We start from the raw sequence: 20,831 nt of genomic DNA, 5'->3' as shown, positions 1-20,831 counted from the left end.
AAGTACTTATTCTTTTATTTCCGCTATCAAATTAACTAGCTGCAATCAATACCTGTCAAAAATCATGTGATGAATAAATAACCAAACTCAATTCTAAACCAAAGACCAATTGTAATTTAAAATTTTGAAACCGTTTCACGCTATTCCACAGTTAAAAACCGCCGAAAATCTAATATTCCTGAAAACCCAAATTTGTGACCTCTAGAGGTCACTTAGGGGTCAATAGCCAAAGATGAAGGGTCAATTTGGTAAAAAATAATTATTGACGCGGAAAGTCCTACCATAGTTACACCTACCCACCAATTTTCATCACCTAACTCTTAATAGAACGTGAGCAATGACCGCGCACACTTTTCATCAACCTCCCGGATGACCCCAAATTTCAGAACTCAATATCTCGGGAAGTAGTAGTCAAAACGACTTCGGGTAAAAATTTCTAGTAAATATAGTGTGCCACCTACATGCCTGCCAAGTTTCCTGACAAAATGCCTACCAATTAGCCGTTGCGAGTCGTTTGCAATTTGAAGTTTTTTTAAGGAGTCGTGGGTGCCAAAACCCGAAAAATCAGAGTTCGTCGAAATTGACCGAGGTGGGTATTTTTTGTCACTAATTGTCTCAAGTTATCATATTATTACCATTTCAAAATGTTTCGGCCGCTCAAAAATGCCAATTTCCGGTTTTCGGCACTCGGGTCAACCCGAACCAGCGACTTCCGGCCGCACCCGGAAATTGAAAATAGCACCATTATAAAGCCCTTGAAAACTTACACTAGCCCTCCAAAAATTATAAAGCTACTACCAATACTACACGAGCAATTTAAGTTTTACGTCCCGCAGCACCGGCGTGCGCTAGTTCTGTGCGGGCTTGTCTGGGGTCAAGTCCGACTTCAAAATTGGTTTCCTCGTACCCGAATTGGTCTATCCCCCAATTTTCAGGTCATTCCGACTTCAACTTTTTGAAAAATTGCTATTTCAATTTAAGTGTTAACTACTTTTCCGCTAAAACTGCATTTTCATAATAAAAATCCTAATTATGCTTTCTAGACTCGTCCCAAGATCACTCATTAAATTAATTCACACGTGAACCTAGTTTCGACTGGTTAATACAGTTATTTCCTACTTAAAAGTTCATATTTCCACATAAAATATCGAAAACCTTCAAATCACCCTACTTCCGGTGTTAATAACTCGGGGTTGGGTAGTCGGATTGGCCCAAAAGCTATATCAGCCTGAGAAGATCATTGGATGTATCTGACATTAAATTTTCATAAGCGTCCGCTTAATATAACTCTCACATTTGCAGGGCACCAAGTTCTGCTTCCCCCTTTATCTTTGTCACTTCAAAATAGCACATTTGTTTACTTAAAGCACACAGAACGTGATCAACTTAATTTATTTCACCTTTAGTTACTATCATCTTGAATTTCCAGTTCTGTTCGAAGAATCTAGTTCACTTCAAATCTTCGCTCTCTAGTTTACTTAAGTCACTCACTTCGACTTTGGCCTGATGCACAAAAACAACTTCGCTAATTCAACTAAATATATCGACAGCTCAATATGCTTTTGTTCATTAAATTGTTTGTTTAAGATATATCACTCAAATCACCTCTCTGGCGCCTTCAAGACAATAACCCTTTAAGAAAGAAAGTTTATTTCGAACGCCTAATTAACTTGTCTAACTTGACCTAATTTATCTAATCTACAATATCTGGTTGTAACAATTTCTATTGAGTTTATTCACAGTGGGCATTGATTTAAAATTAATCGATGTACATCAAAAACTATACGTTCGTGCGATTTAGATATTTTCACTCCCATCACGATTTAATTTTATTTGTTTAAAGAACTGATGAAATTGAACTATTTTTTTCGGCTGAAAAATTTTGAAACTAAAACAAAATAAATCATGTAATGTCTTACTTTAAAGATGAGGCAACGTTTATTATGAATCGTGCTATTTGAATATTTGTCTTGAACTCCTCAAGAATTTTAAAGAGACCTTACGAGACAAAACTTTCATAACAACGAGAGTAGCCATCTAAGAATTAATTTCAAATTTTAATTCACTCGAGTTTCACAATATTCATATTCTTATTAGACAAATTTATCTCTTATTGATTTTTTAAATTTATTTTAAGTTTTGTCGGGAAAGGTTTCTACTTCAAAATGGAGTACATCTGAGGCAATCAATGAGTTTAAGAAGACACGATCTGCATAAAATGTACTCAACAACGCTTGAATTGAAAAAAAAGATTTGCCATAAAACAACTTTAAATTTGACCAGAACAAGAAAAATTACAATCGACAATGACTAATTTTTATGTGCTGTTTGCTAAATTTTTAGTGTTCAAATATAAAATTATGTAAAGTTGTGGGAAAGTTTGAACATTTTCAGTACCATTGTCGACAAAATTGGTTTCCCAGAAAGTTTAAACAATCAAACTCCTGGTTGTTAAAAAAGAGAAAATTTGAAAACGATTAGAAGATGTGCTCTTACTTTACAAAACTGCAAACTGTAAACTAAGATATAATTTTATATCCCACTAAACTACCCGGATGTTGCTGGTAGAATAAATCAGTACTGAATCAGTCTAGAGACATTCTGTTTTTAGGATGGTCAGTACTCTGTTCATGTCTGTGCTTACTCTGGCCAGTCTTGATTTTTGTGTAAAACTTACTGCATGAAAAAAGCATGTTCAGCTTAAGTCTCGCCAACAAGGTTTATATGCGATTCGAACTTCTGCGTGGGTACTTGTAATATTTATTTTGCGTAGCAAGTCGTAACCTTTAAGCTAATAGGGCTTTGTGTTAATTGCCTACAAACTAGCTTAAGTAAAAAGAGTTCCTAATTTTGGGGTATAAGTAATTTTCAGACCATACAGGATAACTTAGCTTGGGTGATCTCTTTGACCTCGAAATTATCATAATGAAGAAAAACATAAAGAAACTTCAAATATTCTGGAGATGCAATGATTCAGAAATGAATTGTGTTTTTACTATAAAAAAATGCTTGTTCAGCGCTGAAATGCTCTGAGACTCGGCATTGTGAGTTGTCAGTGAAAATGTTTAATCAGCAGTAAAAATATCCAAATAAAATAGAATTGAATAAGAAAAAATTGGGAACTCAATTTGAATGAGAATATGAACCGCAAAGAAATTAAGATAAAATTTAATGAAAATCATTTGAAATACAGTTGACTAAATTTACTTATAAATGGCTTTTTATACGGCCCAGCATCTAAAATTTCCATGGTTTTTAGATAAGATCAGAACTTAAGAAAAGAAGTAATGCATCAATTGTTATCAATAGCAGCGCATAAAACTATTTAACAATTGCAAAATTTAATTGTGATTTCAAACTTAACTTTAATTGGTTGCAAAAGCAAATTAATTTGAGAGGTATTTCAGCTCTATAATTCCAGATGACGTTTTTAAAAAAAATTTGCAACTTAAAGTAAATCATCAATGGCTTTCGCAAAGTTTTTAAGCAGCGTTCACATCCAGGAAGTAGAAAAGGTAGTTGACGGTGGAGTAACTTGATTCAAAATTGAAATATCTCCTCAATAAAAGACTAATATTAATACAATTTAAAGTACTTTTTACTATTTTCTTAGAAGGACTGAAATCACAGTTTATTGCAGTTTAACTTATTGACGCATTTTGATGCTTAATTTTTAGCTAGCCCAGTTATGTTGCAGAATTAAATCATCTGGACTCTAAATTCTAATCAGCCAGTTTTTTTGTCAAATATGAATTTTTCACAACAAGTAAAGGGAAACCTGCTAAGAATAAAACGCTATGCCTTGATATTAGGGACACTTTCTAATACTACAAAAATCTGAAAAAAGAATATGACCGAAAACATGTCCAAGATACAGTTTTGCATTAGCAAACACAATTTTTGTGCATTTAAGATTGAAATATTGAGGTTCAAATAACTATCATGTATGGGAGCAACTTCCATGCCTTTTGAAAAACCAGGCAGGTTTATTTGCAATTATTATATTTGTTTTCAATGCTTGGAAATTCTCAAGATTTGAAAAATCTGACTCGAGTAATAGCTTTGATTTTCAAAACATATTCTAAAGCGCCAATTTTTTGAACTAATTTCTAGTCACTTTTGACACTCATCTAAACTACCTCAATGCTGCACCCAAACAATAAACCAAATGTCGGCAAATCAAATACCAACAGATTGTGTCGTTTTGAGGGTTTTTGGGTGTTTTTGATAATTTTTCACATTTGCCACATATTTGCCATATATTTGTCAATATCTCACATTTCAATCGTTTTTTATTACTTTATCTTAATTTTAACTTTATATAGATTTGTAGATAAAGGAAGATAGCTGGCACTTGTGCAGGAACAAAACATGATGAAAAAGAGAAAAGCCAGAATTCTGGTCTTTACTGAACGTCCCATTTTCCCAAATTATGGGTACTTTTGTCAAAAGGATGTCAAAGCCAATTTCGAATTCAACAAGAAATCGGGTAGTTCAGTCAAACCAACAATGCAATAAAAATAGCTATCAGGTAGCCTTCAGCAATTAACTTAGAAACTCTTCTTGCCTTCCGTTAGAGCCCTGATACCCTAATTACTACTTAAACAATGAGGACAATATATTTGTGGCCAATTGTTGACTGTTTTCTGTCTATTTTTTCCGCTTCCCAACAACTTTTCCGTTAGTAAAGTCTTGGATTTAGACTTGCCACGTCTAGGCTGCATCTAAATTTGAATGTGCACTTGCTAAGAGTAGAAAATGGCGTGATATTTTTGAATTTAAACTTGTGATAAGACTTGCAGAGTAATGAAATTGACTTGGCGTTGAGTCCAGAATCATACTTATCAAAAAAAACAGAAAACCTTATAGTCAATGTTTTACTCCATTTAATTAACCTATTGCTATCTATTGATATCTAAGCCCATATTGGCAAAAATCCTATCTATAAGAATTAATCAAGAGATTTGGTTGAAAAGTTTTAGCTACATAACATAGCCAATCACTGAAAAAGCAGTTTTCCAATTTTTTTTGATTTGTGGAATAGAGTGATTAAAAATTTATCCCCATTTTTCTGCATAGAGATTTAATTTCAATGATAGAATTCAGTTACAGAAAAAAAACAGGGAAAAATAACCTATGTAGAGGTTTACAATTTGTCATGCGTTTACAAGGATAAGCATCCGTCTTTTTGTAATTAATATTAATTTTTCACCTAATTTCAATACTGTTTAATTGATTCAAACTCAAAGTTCAAATGTTTTCGTGAATTGTCTTGATATGTTTAATGTCTTCTTAATCCGCTAACAGTCTCGCGAGGTAATTAGTTAATTTTTTTTCAATTTCAGTTATTGGATACAGTAAACATGGAAATCGATGGCGTGGAACTGAGTTAATTAAAACGTGGAACCTCTAACTTATATCGTGAAAACGGGTGACGAAATATTGTCCCAGGTTTTAATGGAATCGCTTTGTGAAATTTGAGGGCAAATGAAATTTTTGAAAGAAATTTGATGTAATTTAGCCCAGTTTCACTCATTACAACACACGTTTAAAACTCTAATCTTTAAAAACGGGCTGAGAAAACCCTCGACTAAATTTAGTATGTATACTCAAATTTTCGGACATAGGCCATGTAATGAAATATGAACGGGAGTTTAGGAATAATTTTGTGGCTTGATAAAAGAAGTGATGTGTCAATTGTTATCAATTTAGCGCATAAAACTATTTCACAATTGCAAAATTCAAATGTGATTTCATATTTAATTTCTTTTTGGCAGCAAAAACAAATTAATTTGAGAAGTAGTTCAGCTCCATATTTCCAGACAAATTTTTTTTGGAAAAAATGCAGATTTATGTCATCAATTGTTTTCGCAATTTCAAGTACTTTTTACTGTTTTATTAGAAGGAGTGACATCTCAGTTGATTATGGTTGAGCTGATTGAAGCATTTTGCTGCTTAAATATTTAGCTAGCTCAGATATGTTGAAGAATTATATCAGAAAAGTCTGACTCCTGTAAAAACCTTGATTTTCGAAACATATTCTAAAGCGCCAATTATTTTGACTGTTGACTCTTGACATTCTACTAAAATACCTCAATGCTGCCCCCAAATGGTCAACTAACTTGCCGGGAAATAATACACCAACGGGTTGTGTGGTTTTGAGCGTGTTTGTGTTTTTATTAGGATCTATTTTGTTTCGGCCCCCCAGCTTATTGAGCATAAATTTTTTATGACACCCAGGCGCACGTGCTATTTTTTTACATAGTAAAGTGCTATATAACAACATATAATTTGTAATTGGGGGTCATGAAAAACCCTGGGGGGGGGAAACAGAATAGATCCTTTTATTATATATTTTCTGACCCCTGTTTGTCTTAATTTTCTCAATATCTCGCACTTCATTCGTCTTTTTATTATGTCTTTGATACAATTTAATTCTTTTCTGAGATTTTAATTTGTAGATAGCTTGCACTTGTGCTAGATCAAAAACATAGTGAAAAAGATATTAAGCAAAATTCGTCTTTTTACTGAAGGTCCAATTTTTCCCAAGATATGGTTAGTATTGCCAAAAGAATATCAAAGCCAATTTCTATTTCAACATGAAATCGTGTAGTTCAGTCAAAACATTAATACGATAAAATTAGCTAACATGTAGCCTTCAGCAATTAGCTCAGAAACCCTTCCTGCCTTCCGTTAGCGCCTTGATACCTTGATTACTACTTAACCAATGAACACAATATATTTTTGGCCAACATTTACTTTTTCCTGTCAATTTTGACCGCTTCCTCAACATTTTGCTCGACAAACAAATCTTGGTATAGACTTGTCACGTCTGGGCCACATCTAAACTTGAAAATGCACTTGCTTACAGTAGAAACTGACGTGATATTTTTGAAATGAAACTTGTGATGAGACTTACAGAGTACTCAAATTGACTTGATGTTAGGGCCGGAAACTTACATATCAGAAAAAATTACCACAGAAAGCGCTAGGGTCAAATTTTTGCAGCCTCATTTAATTAACCTGTTGATAGCGTCATAATGTTGTTTCGTTAAAACTACGTCTTCCTGATATCAAAGCCTATATTCGGAAAAATCCTATCTATAAATATAGAATTAGAGATTTGGTTGAAAAGTTTAAGCAACATAACGTAGCTAATGTCTGAAAAAGGAAATTTCCAAAAATTTTTCTTTTTACGGAATCGAGTGATGAAAAATATGTCCCCTTTTTTTGATAGATTTAGTTTCAATGATAGAATTACGTTACACAAAACAGGGAAATAAAATTACTTATTTGGAGGCTTACAATTCGTCACGCGTATTCAAGGATATATATCCCCCGTTTTCTAATTAGTCTTAATTTTTACCGAACTTTATTAGTTTTCAAAATTGAGACCAAATTCAAAGCTCAACTGTTTTTGTGAACATTGCATTGCTATGGTTAAAATTAAAACCGCTTATCGTCTTTTTGTCCGCGAATAGTCTCGAGAGGCAAATTTCTGAAATGAGTAATTGTTTAATTTTTTTTATTCCAGTTATTAGATACTTTAACCATGGGAATGCGTGACGTGGTAATGAGTTAAATAAAGCGTGGAAACTAGTAACTTAAGGTGTGGAAACGAGTGACAAAATATTGTACCAAGTTTTTATGGAAGCGCTTCGTAAAATTTGCGGGCAGATGTAAATTTTGAAGGACATTTGAACTTTATTAGCGTAGTTTCACTTAGAACTCAAATCATAAATTATGGGCCGTGAAAGCCCTCGATGAAATCAAGTGTGCATACTCAAACTTTCGGACATAGACCACGTAATGAAATATTACGTGAGTAATGAAATATTAACGGGAGGAATTATTTTGTGGCTTGATTGTCTTATTTTGATGATAAATTAACCAAAAAGAAACTGTTGAGTTTGCTTCGAGGATGAGATCTTTATCTTAATTTTAACTTTTTATAGATTTGTAGATAAAGGAAGATAGCTGGCACTTGTGCAGGAACAAAACATGATGAAAAAGAGAAAAGCCAGAATTCTGGTCTTTACTGAACGTCCCATTTTCCCAAACTATGGGTACTTTTGTCAAAAGGATGTCAAAGCCAATTTCGAATTCAACAAGAAATCGGGTAGTTCAGTCAAACCAACAATGCAATAAAAATAGCTGTCAGGTAGCCTTCAGCAATTAACTTAGAAACTCTTCTTGCCTTCGTTAGAGCCCTGATACCCTAATTACTACATAAACAATGAGGACAATATATTTGTGGCCAATTGTTGACTGTTTTCTGTCTATTTTTTCCGCTTCCCAACAACTTTTCCGTTAGTAAAGTCTTGGATTTAGACTTGCCACGTCTAGGCTGCATCTAAATTTGAATGTGCACTTGCTAAGAGTAGAAAATGGCGTGATATTTTTGAATTTAAACTTGTGATAAGACTTGCAGAGTAATGAAATTGACTTGGCGTTGAGTCCAGAATCATACTTATCAAAAAAAAAACAGAAAATCTTATAGTCAATGTTTTACTCCATTTAATTAACCTATTGCTATCTATTGATATCTAAGCCCATATTGGCAAAAATCCTATCTATAAGAATTAATCAAGAGATTTGGTTGAAAAGTTTTAGCTACATAACATAGCCAATGTCTGAAAAGGCAGTTTTCCAATTTTTTTTTTAATTTGTGGAATAGAGTGATTAAAAATTTATCCCCATTTTTCTGCATAGAGATTTAATTTCAATGATAGAATTCAGTTACAGAAAAAAAACACGGAAAAATAACCTATGTAGAGGTTTACAATTTGTCATGCGTTTACAAGGATAAGCATCCGTCTTTTTGTAATTAATATTAATTTTTCACCTAATTTTAATACTGTTTAATTGATTCAAACTGAAAGTTCAAATGTTTTCGTGAATTGTCTTGATATGTTTAATGTCTTCTTAATACGCTAACAGTCTCTCGAGGTAATTAGTTAATTTTTTTGCAATTTCAGTTATTAGATACTGTAAACATGGAAATCGATGGGGTGGAACTGAGTTAATTAAAACGTGGAATTTGTAACTTATATCGTGAAAACGGGTAGCGAAATATTGTCCCAGGTTTTAATGGAATCGCTTTGTGAAATTTGCGGGCAAATGAAATTTTTGAAAGAAATTTGATGTAATTTAGCCCAGTTTCACTCATTACAACACACGTTTAAAACTCTAATCTTTAAAAACGGGCTGAGAAAACCCTCGACTAAATCTAGTATGTATACTCAAATTTTCGGACATAGGCCATGTAATGAAATATGAACGGGAGTTTAGGAATAATTTTGTGGCTTGATAAAAGAAGTGATGTGTCAATTGTTATCAATAGCAGCGCATAAAACTATTTCACAATTGCAAAATTCAAATGTGATTTCATATTTAATTTCTTTTCGGCAGCAAAAACAAATTAATTTGAGAAGTATTTCAGCTCCATATTTCCAGACAATTTTTTTTTGGAAAAAATGCAGATTTATTTTATCAATGGTTTTCGCAATTTCAAGTACTTTTTACTGTTTTATTAGAAGGAGTGACATCTCAGTTGATTATGGTTGAGCTGATTGAAGCATTTTGCTGCTTAAATATTTAGCTAGCTCAGATATGTTGAAGAATTATATCAGAAAAATCTGACTCCTGTAAAAACCTTGATTTTCGAAACATATTCTAAAGCGCCAATTATTTTGACTGTTGACTCTTGACATTCTACTAAAATACCTCAATGCTGCCCCCAAACAATCAACTAACTTGCCGGGAAATAATACACCAACGGGTTGTGTGGTTTTGAGCGTGTTTGTGTTTTTATTAGGATCTATTTTGTTTCGGCCCCCCAGCTTATTGAGCATAAATTTTTTATGACACCCAGGCGCACGTGCTATTTTCTTACATAGTAAAGTGCTATATAACAACATATAATTTGTAACTGGGCTCATGAAAAACCCTGGGGGGAAACAGAATAGATCCTTTTATTATATATTTTCTGACCCCTGTTTGCCATAATTTTCTCAATATCTCACACTTCATGCGTCTTTTTATTATGACTTTGATACAATTTAATTCTTTTCTGAGATTTTAATTTGTAGATAGCTTGCATTTGTGCTAGATCAAAAACATAGTGAAAAAGATATTAAGCAAAATTCTTCTTTTTACTGAAGGTCCAATTTTTTCCAAGATATGGTTAGTATTGCCAAAAGAATATCAAAGTCAATTTCTATTTCAACATGAAATCGTGTAGTTCAGTCAAACCATTAAGACGATAAAATTAGCTAACATGTAGCCTTCAGCAATTAGCTCAGAAACCCTTTCTGCCTTCCGTTAGCGCCTTGATACCTTGATTACTACTTAACCAATGAAGACAATATATTTTTGGCCAATATTTACTTTTTCCTGTCAATTTTGACCGCTTCCTCAACATTTTGCTCGACAATCAAATCTTGGTATAGACTCGTCACGTCTGGGCCACATCTAAACTTGAAAATGCACTTGCTTACAGTAGAAACTGACGTGATATTTTTGAAATGAAACCTGTGATGAGACTTAGAGAGTACTCAAATTGACTTGATGTTAGGTCCGGAAACTTACATATCAGAAAAAAATTACCAGGGTCAATTTTTGCAGCCTCATTTAATTAACCTGTTGATAGCGTCATAAGGTTGTTTCGTTAAAATTACGTCTTCCTGATATCAAAGCCTATATTCGGAAAAATCCTATCTATAAATATAGAATTAGAGATTTGGTTGAAAAGTTTAAGCAACATAACGTAGCTAATGTCTGAAAAAGGAAATTTCCAAATTTTTTTCTTTTTGCGGAATCGAGTGATGAAAAATATGTCCCCTTTTTTTGATAGATTTAGTTTCAATGATAGAATTACGTTACACAAAACAGGGAAATATAATTACTTATTTGGAGGCTTACAATTCGTCACGCGTATTCAAGGATATATATCCCCCGTTTTCTAATTAGTCTTAATTTTTACCGAATTTTATTAGTTTTCAAAATTGAGACCAAATTCAAAGCTCAACTGTTTTTGTGATCATTGCATTGCTATGGTTAAAATTAAAACCGCTTATCGTCTTTATGTCCGCAAATAGTCTCGAGAGGCAAATTTCTGAAGTGAGTAATTGTTTAGTTTTTTTTTATTCCAGTTATTAGATACTTTAACCATGGGAATGCGTGACGTGGTATTGAGTTAAATAAAGCATGGAAACTAGTAACTTATGGTGTGGAAACGAGTGAGAAAATATTGTCCCAAGTTTTCATGGAAGCGCTTCATGAAATTTGCGGGCACATGTAAATTTTGAAGGAAATTTGAACTTTATTAGCGTAGTGTCACTTAGAACTCAAATCTTAAATTAGGGGCCGTGAAAACCCTCGATGAAATCAAGTGTGTATACTCAAACTTTTGGACATAGACCACGTAATGAAATATTACGGGAGTAATGAAATATGAACGGGAGGAATTATTTTGTGGCTTGATTGTCTTATTTTGATGATCAATTAACCAAAAAGAAACTGTTGAGTTTGCTTCGAGGATGAGATGAAGTTTGTTTTTTGCAGAGACAAGCCTCCTAGTAACCAAAATTATAATTAGCCAATCAGGAGATGTCTTGGAGATGTCTGAAAGCAAGTGTATTGTGGTAAACTTGAGATAAACTTACTGATATTAGCTCTTAATTTTTCAGTCTCGTTTTTGATATCTTCAATCCATTTCTCGTTTTGCTCAACCATTCCTTTCAAGATCTTGAGCTGGGTCGTCAAGTTGGCCTTTTCTCCCCAGGACTCTGGAATGACCCATAGCGGAGAAGAATTGTATTCGTGAAAAGATGAGTTGAATAATATCAAAGTCGAGTTGAGTTCGGAAAGTTGACGAAAGGTTTCGTCTTTAGCCGTTGATAAGCCACGCCGAAGTGTCCACATGTAACTTACAAGTAAGTGAACTACAAAGCAAGATGAAAAAGACTGACAAAAACCTAAAAACATTACTAAGAGTCAGCGCTCTTTCCTTTAAGTAATTTTCGTGCAATTAGCGATAAAGGACAAACGCGTTATAGCCAATTAGAATAATAGTTGCTTTGGCGCCATGTGCAACAAATAAGTCGCTTTTTAAGTGTATTAAGATACGTTTTCATGAATGAAAGAGGTAAAATATCGCAAATGGTTCACTTTTTTTCGTAACGGCCATTGGCTGCCGATAGGAGACGGTGGAAGACGTCTAAAAAACAGTAAGTTGCCATTGCTGGAATTGCCAGATATGACTGTTTTTGGTTGTCATCATCGCTACTCTTACATAATATTGCGTTTAACTTAGCGTAGATATTACATACTTTTGCGTCAATATTAGCGAATATCTTTCATTTGAATTTAGCGTAGAACTTACATATATTCAAGGAATTTTACCTAATTTTGCGTTTTTAAGCGTAGAACTTGCATAATTTTGCGTTTCATTTAGCGTAGATCTTACCTAATTTTTTTTATTAATTAAGCGTAGATCATACATAATTTTGCGTTGAATTAAGCGTTGATCTTACATAATTTTGCTTTTAATGCGCAGATCTTACATAATTTTGCGTTTATTTTGGCTCTGATTTAATATAAATTTGGTGGACTAGGTATGGGATTGTGTGTTTGTGTGTGTGTGTGTGTGGGGGGGGGGGGTTGGCCATAAGTAGGGGCGACAGTTAGATACGAGGGGGTTAGGGTTAAAGTCTCAAAAACTGTTGTTTTCCAAGTTCATGTTATGTGAATTGAAAACTCATTTGAAACATAATATAATGAAACTCAACAATTGTCTATGGAACCCAAAATTTTGGTTACGTGCAACTGATAAGTACTGCCTGTTAGTAAGAGCTATGCTTAGAAACGCAAAATTAATTAAAATGTGAGCTTAGAAACCACAAAAACATGTCCCATCTACGCTTAGAAAATGCCCAAATTATATGCAGCGTGATGTTACTGCTCGATTTCTAAAGAGTGCGAATCTTTAGAAAAGTAAATTACCGTGACACAGTGGTAGAAGAGGCGACAAGCATGCAGGGGTCAGTGGTTCGAGTCTGCTAAGCAGAGGCCTTCGCGTTGAATTTTTGTAACGTCAACGCTAAATTCAACGCAAAGATATGTAAATTCTTCGCTCTGTTCAACGCAAAATTATGTACTTGATACGCTTAGAAACACAGATTATTTAAGATAAGCGGTAACGAGCGTTTGAAAGTCGGAAAAAACACCGCAAGTTTCTTTAATCAGTTTGCGTTGAAAGCGTGTAATTAACGTCTCTAAACAACAAAATCAAAGCAAATTATTGTAAGAAAATTGCAGTTAGTTCTCCGACTTATCAACACCGGTTGCAGCTTATCGTACGTAACGTTTGAAAAAATCCTCAACCCGGGCTCGTTAGCAAATCAACTTTTCTTTCTGAAAAACTGTATCTGCTGTAGTTCGTTTCAGTCAATTCAGTTTTTTATTTAAAAACAATGTATGTATTGAATGTTTGTGAAGTCTGAGCTTAACAAAGTCTGGCAAATGTCATAAGTAATGGAAATTTTCTGCAAAGCAAAAAGTCAGTTGCTCTTGCTAGCATTAGCAAAACTAGCATAAACGATTATCAAAATTATAATTATTATTGTTGGACTTAAATATTAAAGATGAACATTCATAACGACTGCTCATTGTAGTATATTTAATCATTGTCCATCCTTGGCCAAGTTGTAGAGCTACATCTTTAAGGAACCGGATTTTTTCATTTCGAAATCTAGCTTTAATTACAAACTATAAACGAGCAAAATGGGATTGTTTTCACTTGAATCATTTTGTTATTTAAAAAAACAAGTTTGATGAACAACAAAGCTGAATGACTAGTTGTTTGAAGTAATTGAGTATCAAGTAAAACAGCGGTAAAGTACTGGACTCGATATTGGACAACAGATATCACAAAAATTAACTGCATAAACATAATATCCGGACAGATTGAAATCATTGAAACGAACTCGGCGGTGAAGTGTTTTCCTTTGTCTTTGATAGGAGAGCAGCCGTTAAATTTCGCCCCCCCAACCCAGGCAGTAGATAGCCATCTGATGTCCAACTTATCGGGGCAATTACAAAAAATTGTAAAGGAGACTTGCATTAAAGAATCACGATGCTGCCTAATTTACGAAGCAAGGTGACTCAATCACGTCGCAGCAAACTAGAAGAACAGGTTAAAGAATGCTCCAAGCACCTTCGACAAAAAATCCACGAGAAAAGTACAAAATAACACGAAACAAAAATAGATCTATCAAGCACAAGACAACTTATCTGCAAATTCAGGAAAAAGACAACCGCTTCCAACCACTTTTGGCAAAGAGGGTGGTTCGAATTGGCATAGCAAAGAACAACAGAAACTTTTTTACAACTTGAAAGAATTTTGCTTACCATATAAACTTGGAGAGAAGGACATGACAAATCAGCAAGGTAGCTCAATCCTTAAGGCCACTGAATAAAAACTGTCAGCAAATAATCCGGAGCGAGTAGAACAAAATGCAGGTCAGTCAGTTGGAATAATAACGAGAACGAAGACAACGGATCAATGCGCTCATTAAAGAAGTAAGAGAAAGAAGCGAAACTCACTGCACTGGAGAGTAATTTTTCTAAAAGTTTTGCTCGAAAATATTGATTGCTAAAAGATTTTTCGGGATATTTCTACAAGCAAGCTTGTTCTTTACTAAAACGCAAATTTGCTGGCCATATCTGAGTGATGACGCTCAACTTGTCGTTTTGCGCAGACAACAGCCAGAGCAGCTCAGAATTCAGCTCGGCGGATACCTCATAGAAAAACAGTGGACTTGTGTAGTTGATTGCCAGGATGATAGACTTGATAAAATACTTCTTCAACAATGATTGGGAGGAAATTGTGCAAGAAGTAAATTCAGCTTTCAAGGGAAAGCAAAAAGTTGAAAACCAAGAAAGCCCGAATCACGACGAACGGTTCTTGAAGACATCGAAGTTCAGCGCAAGTTTCAGTGTGAAAGATATGGAGAAAAATCAAATTGATCACTACCCGCTAGCTGATGTCAGTAATAAATTTTAGAGCTATCCATAATTCAAGAACTTGAATAGTTGATACGCAGTGGTGACGAAGCAACGCTTATTTTACGGATGTAGTGGAATCAAAGACGCCAATTCAGTGCATGAGCTATAAATGGATGTACAAAAACGCTCAATTATTTTTTTGCCATCAGAAATCCAAATGAACCTAGTCAATCACGCAATCTAGGTAAGCGCAACAACATTCAACCAGATTGACAAAATTACAAGCATTCTTTAGACAGTTCTTGTCACAAAACATAGCGATAGTATTATGCTGAACACCCGTTTTTCAATCGTTAGTTTGTAAACAGTTGCATCAATCGATCAAAATTTGGAATTAAGGTTAAAAACCTGACGCAAGAAGCGATACACGAAACGAAGGATAACGATATTCGCAATGCGCGAGGGACCAACTGCTCTGACATCTAACATCAAATCAATGTTTCTGCAAGTGCCAGTTGTCGAGCAGGATAGAAAAAACTTGAGACTGCTATCACGTCCAAAAGCTGACAAACATATTCAAAAATACGATAATCAGCATCTCGTTTCAATGAAAGCAATACAAAACAACATCTAAGTGGATGATTTCACCAAATCAACAGAAACCCCTGAGGTCTTCGATAACTTACTTTCGTTCATCTCCCAACATGGATTTGAACTGGAAAAGTGCTTAATCAACAGCGATTAAATAACCGCAGCAATCTGAGAAAACTGAAGGCAATGAACAGCACGAAGCAAGGCGAAGTGGAACCAAATACAGAGCGCTCTGCTGTGCTGGGACTACAATGGACCCTTGATGATGATAGCCTTCAGGTGAGCAAATGTACCAACAAAAATTTGAAAAACCCATAACTCAGAGCAGGAGTTTGTCATTGGTATGTTCATTGGTAGATTCCGATCATATCTGCCCCGTTCAGTGTTCACATGAGACGATTTCCGATAGGCTTCTCGACTAAGAATGTATTGTTTGGGAATTGGAAGTGGAGCCTAACATGGCGGCAGAATTCCCGAGGCGAAGAACAACTTCCAATCGTAGCTAAAACAAGCAGCGATTGCAGATACTTCAATATATTGAGGAACAAAACCGAACTTCAAGTGTCGGTTGATGCATCTCAAGATACAATGCGCGCAGTGGTCTATCTTCGGTCACTACCCTAATAATACAGAAATGACTAAGCATTCGTCATTGGGAGCAGCAGAATGACTCCGATGAGACTTATTCATTACCACAATTGGAATTGGAAGCGGCAGTCATGGCAGTAAGGTTGTAGGAATAGATTGCCAGGGAACACGAAAAGATGGTAAATTGTTGAAGTTTTTGTCCATATTCAATTGCAGTACTGGTTCTCATCATCAATAGCAATTATATGGAAGCATTTGAGCGGAAATGAGACGAGGGAAATCAACATATAGGAATTCAAGGTAGTCGAATAGCTCACTAGGCCAGCTCTGTTGGAGGCAATTGAAAGTGAAGGGCCAAAGCAAGTATATCTAATCGTTGCAAGAGTACACACCCCATCAATTTTGATGACACAAGCTGACGAAAAGAAAGCTGTTGTTCTGTGGCTAAAGTTCAGGAACTTAAAAAGTCTATGAAATTTGGTGGCATGCGTACAACAAGCATTGCAAAAACGGACAAATATCAGCCCTTTTAGTCAGCTTTGAAGATCAAGAAAGACAATTAAAATCAATTTCTAGCTGCTACATCAAGAATGGTTTGGTGACAAGATGACGTCCCTGAAAGTTGAAAAGAAAATTGAAAAAGGTAGTAAATCTTGCAGTTTTTACCCTACCTTGATGTAGAAGAGCTTATTTGAACCAAAGGTAGAATGGACAAAAAAATTAAATTTCGAGGCCCAGAATCCAATTTTGCTGCATTAGCAAAACAGAACGATTCGTTATTGGAGCTAACTGAGAGTCAAATAGATAAATGGGTATATAAAATAAGGTAAATAAAACTTTTCAAGAATACACCACCAAAAAGGGAATATTCGGACATAATAGAAATTGCTGAAAGAAATTGGGCTGTGCAAAAAAATTCTCATATTTCTTTAATATTGAAGTCTCCAGAAGAGCTAATGCGTTATTTTTTAGAATGTTAGGTAATACGTCAAAACAATGTATCAGTGATCTCTTTACAAACTTTTTTTTCAATTATAAAAAAGATACTTTCTAAATTCGGTTGGCTGCAAGATTTTTTCCAGTTTTTGGGAACTCATAAGACTGTTTTTTGTTGCACAGGGAGATTTTTAAAGAAGTTGCTGGTTAATGAGTCGCTCGTTGTTTTGCTTGTAAGTGAAATTTTTTAGTGGAGTACATAGAGCACATATCAAGCAGGGATGTTAGAATCGCATCACAAGTCAATGCTGCAATCTATCCAAGCCAAATTTATTTGTTCAAAATAGTCAGCAATTATATAAAGTAAGTGTTATTAAAAGGCAATCAAAACTAAAAATGAAACTCATACATAAACTATATCAGCAAAACAGCATAAACGACATGAACGGTTAGCATCAGTACAGAATCTTTGCGACTGGTTTGCGAATCAAACTGTTTTTGATAAAGAACAGTCAAAAAATATTTATAAGTTTAACAAATTTCCTATGAAATCACAATTACACTAAAAGTGACATTTTGGAAAAGTTTCAATTTCTGGCAGCGTCCTAACTTCCAAACGATCATAAATGCAACCTAAACATGAAAAACTACTTGACTGGTAGACAAAAACAATCAATTGACATTTGAAATTTCGGTCATACTAATTTTGGTACAATTTACCTAACTTGTTGAAAAAGAGAATTAAAGTTGAAATTCTCAATCTTTTGTTCTAAGAAACAAAGTACCTAAGAGAGAGAGAGAGAGAGAGAGAGAGAGAGAGAGAGAGAGAGACTGAGAGAAACTTTCTGCTTCTCTTACTGTGCATAACGAAGCCTAGAAAATTTTCAATATTGGCACTTTTACAGCCAATTAAGAACAAAATTTTTGTTTATAAATGTCATTCTAATTATTGTTTTTTGGATGGAAATCTTGTTGATCCACATTAAAACAACTACCAAATGTAGCCCAATTATAACCCAATTTTTGCCAATTATAGCCATGTAATACGAATAAAAAATGTAGGAACAGAGACTCCCAAATTCGGTTTGAAAATTGAGTTATTAACAAAAGTTCAAGCAAAATTTGATTGATTTAACTTGGAATTATTTTGTTATTCTGTGGGCAATAAATTTGTTGAACAGCAAAACAGAACGATTCATTGTTGGAACTGTCTGAGAATCGAATAGATCAACGGGTATATACAAAAAAGGAAATAATAAAGTTCAGAAAAATACCTTCAAAAACGGAATTTTCGGACCTAAAAGAAATTGCTGAAACAAATTCATCGGTGTAAAAAAATTTCTCAAATTTCTTTGATATTGAAACCCCCAGAACAACTAATACGTTATTTTTCAGGCTGTTACGTGATACGTCAAAACAATATATCAAAGATTTCTTTAAACTCTTTTTTCATTGATAAAAAAGATACCTTTTAAATCCGGTTTGCTGTAAGATTATTTTCACAATTTTTCCGAACCCATAAGACTGTCTTTTGTTGCACATGCAGATTTTTTAATGAGATGCTGGTTAATGAGTTGCTGTTTTTTTTATTTACTGGTAAGTGAAATTTTTTAGTGGAGTATATAGAGCACATGGAAATTAAGAGTCTCCCACAGAAATCAATGTAAAAAACTTAAAAAGGAATTTTTTAATCCGCCCTTCTTTCACAGACAATGTTAAAAGTCAAAAATTCATTCGCTGAACGCAGACTTGAAAAAAAGTTCCATTCGCTCAGAAAACAGTAGTTCAAATAAAATTTTTACTCACATTCGCTCTAAGGTCGAAATGACGTTTGGAGCACTAATACCGGGAAGGACTTTGGGATGAGAATAACAATTTGGGAAGGAATTAAAGAACGTGCAGACACATACTTGGCATTTTTCCCGAGCTGCAACTCCAATAAAAATGTTTGATAACAGATTGTCTAAGAAACTCAATTTGTTTTCAGTTAAACTACCAATGCTGGCACAATGAACGCTAAAAAACTTTACAGGAACGAAATTAAAATATCAGTTGTTTAAATTTGGCTTTAATGCATTTATCACGTGTCTAATTTTTGATCGTTTTTCAATGCTCACTCTGTTGATTCTAAATTGTTTTTTGAGCAACCGCTGCTAAATAGTACTTTGAATAGAATGAGAAAAGATTGAAAATAGCCGAGAGAGGTCAAAAACATTTAAATGTTAAAATCTTGAACAAGCTGTGAAATGAGGTAAAGCAAAGCAATTTTTTATTCAATGAATTAAAAAATAGCAGGCTTAGAAGTTCAGGGTGTATAATGGAAACTATAATAAATGATAGTTTTAGATCATGAACAATGCCCGAGCAAAAAAAGAGAAAGACCTATGAAACAACATCTAAGTCTCAGCAAATATTTCCAAAACAGTTTAGGAAGCAGTTCCGGTTTCTTGCAAAGCAAACACACAAAATGCGATTGCAATTGAAATCGATATAGGAAAAGAAAGCAGTCGAAACAAAAAACTGCGGAATTGATTTTTTTCTTTTACAAAAATATGTGAAATCAAACCTTTAATTCTATTGATTTTGTAGTAATAAACATACAGCCAACTCGAGCTAAACACTCAATGAAGAAAAACTCTGAAATGCAGAAGAAACAGTAGTCAAGCAAAATACTCAATAAACGGAAAAATTGGGCAAGAAATTGTTGAAGTGGAGTCTGCTTTTTCATTTAAAACAAATTTCAGATGATAATAACAAAACTAAAGGGGCATGAAAACTCAGATGAATACTAACTAACTATGACCAAAAAAACTCTAGATACTGAAAGCTTGAAAGAGAGTACAACGCCGTTAAAAAAAGAGTCCAAAACGGCGAAATCGTGAAATAGCTCAATATTGAATATAAAACTCTAATATATGATTGAGACGGTTAATATTCCGCCAAATAAATAATTACTTGTTCATGTAGTTCAAAACTATCACATCAACAGAAAAAGTGATGTAAAAACCAAAAAAATTGGTTCAAAAAAGCCGCACATGATCAAAATTTTTCTTCGCGCCTTCGCTTTCTCTCGAAACGCAGCATGAACCAAAATCTCTCTATCTCTCGCTCTCTCTCTCTCTTTCTCTCTCTCTCTCTCTCTCTCTCTCTCTCTCTCTCTCTCTCTCTTTCTCTCCCCTCTCTCTCTTCTCTCTGTTGTCATCAATTCGTTCAGACGTTTGACATAAGCACTTCGTTTTCACTTGCAGCATTGGCTTTTAGGTTTGCGGCATTACGATTCTTATTTAGGTACACTTCAGAATTTACCGATCAAAAAAGACGCTCCACCAATACTCCTATTCGAATCGTAAAAGCCTCAAGAAAACCAATACTCCGGTTCCAGTCATAAAAAATAGGATCGCGATAATAGCCTGCTGCGAAGTTGAGGGCGCCCAGGCTGAGGTCCGGCTATTAAAAAGTTTACGTATGTTACAGGCAACATGAAAATTGCAGACTATTTTACCCCTTTCCACGACCCTGGTGGGTCTGATCAGAGCTGACGTGGGTCACCTCAACCTCGGTTCCATTCATATATGGAGGAAACGGTTACACGTCTGGTAACACGGCATTCATCGCTAAAATCCGGAAGAATTTTTAACTACATTTATCAAAAATTTTAATTACATTTTAGCAGTGACACCTCAACGCAGGTATAAGAGTAAAAATAT

The 20,831-nt window shown here is 34.4% G+C and overlaps 1 protein-coding gene across 1 annotated transcript in view; it reads right to left on the bottom strand.

The window, feature by feature from the left end:
• LOC142351655 (uncharacterized) overlaps positions 1 to 20,831 on the bottom strand; it is a 117,121-nt gene that overhangs the window by 48,729 nt on the left and 47,561 nt on the right. The window contains exon 5 of the mRNA XM_075403796.1: positions 11,667 to 11,945. Within this exon, the coding sequence (XP_075259911.1) occupies positions 11,667 to 11,945 (279 nt within the window). The remainder of the gene's footprint in view (positions 1 to 11,666; positions 11,946 to 20,831) is intronic.

This window comes from Convolutriloba macropyga, chromosome 13 (assembly GCF_964194025.1).
Source record: "Convolutriloba macropyga chromosome 13, txConMacr16.3, whole genome shotgun sequence".
NCBI classification, from domain to species: domain Eukaryota; kingdom Metazoa; phylum Xenacoelomorpha; order Acoela; family Convolutidae; genus Convolutriloba; species Convolutriloba macropyga.
Note: the sequence above shows the minus strand (reverse complement) of the source record. Positions and strands in the feature narration are given on the sequence as shown.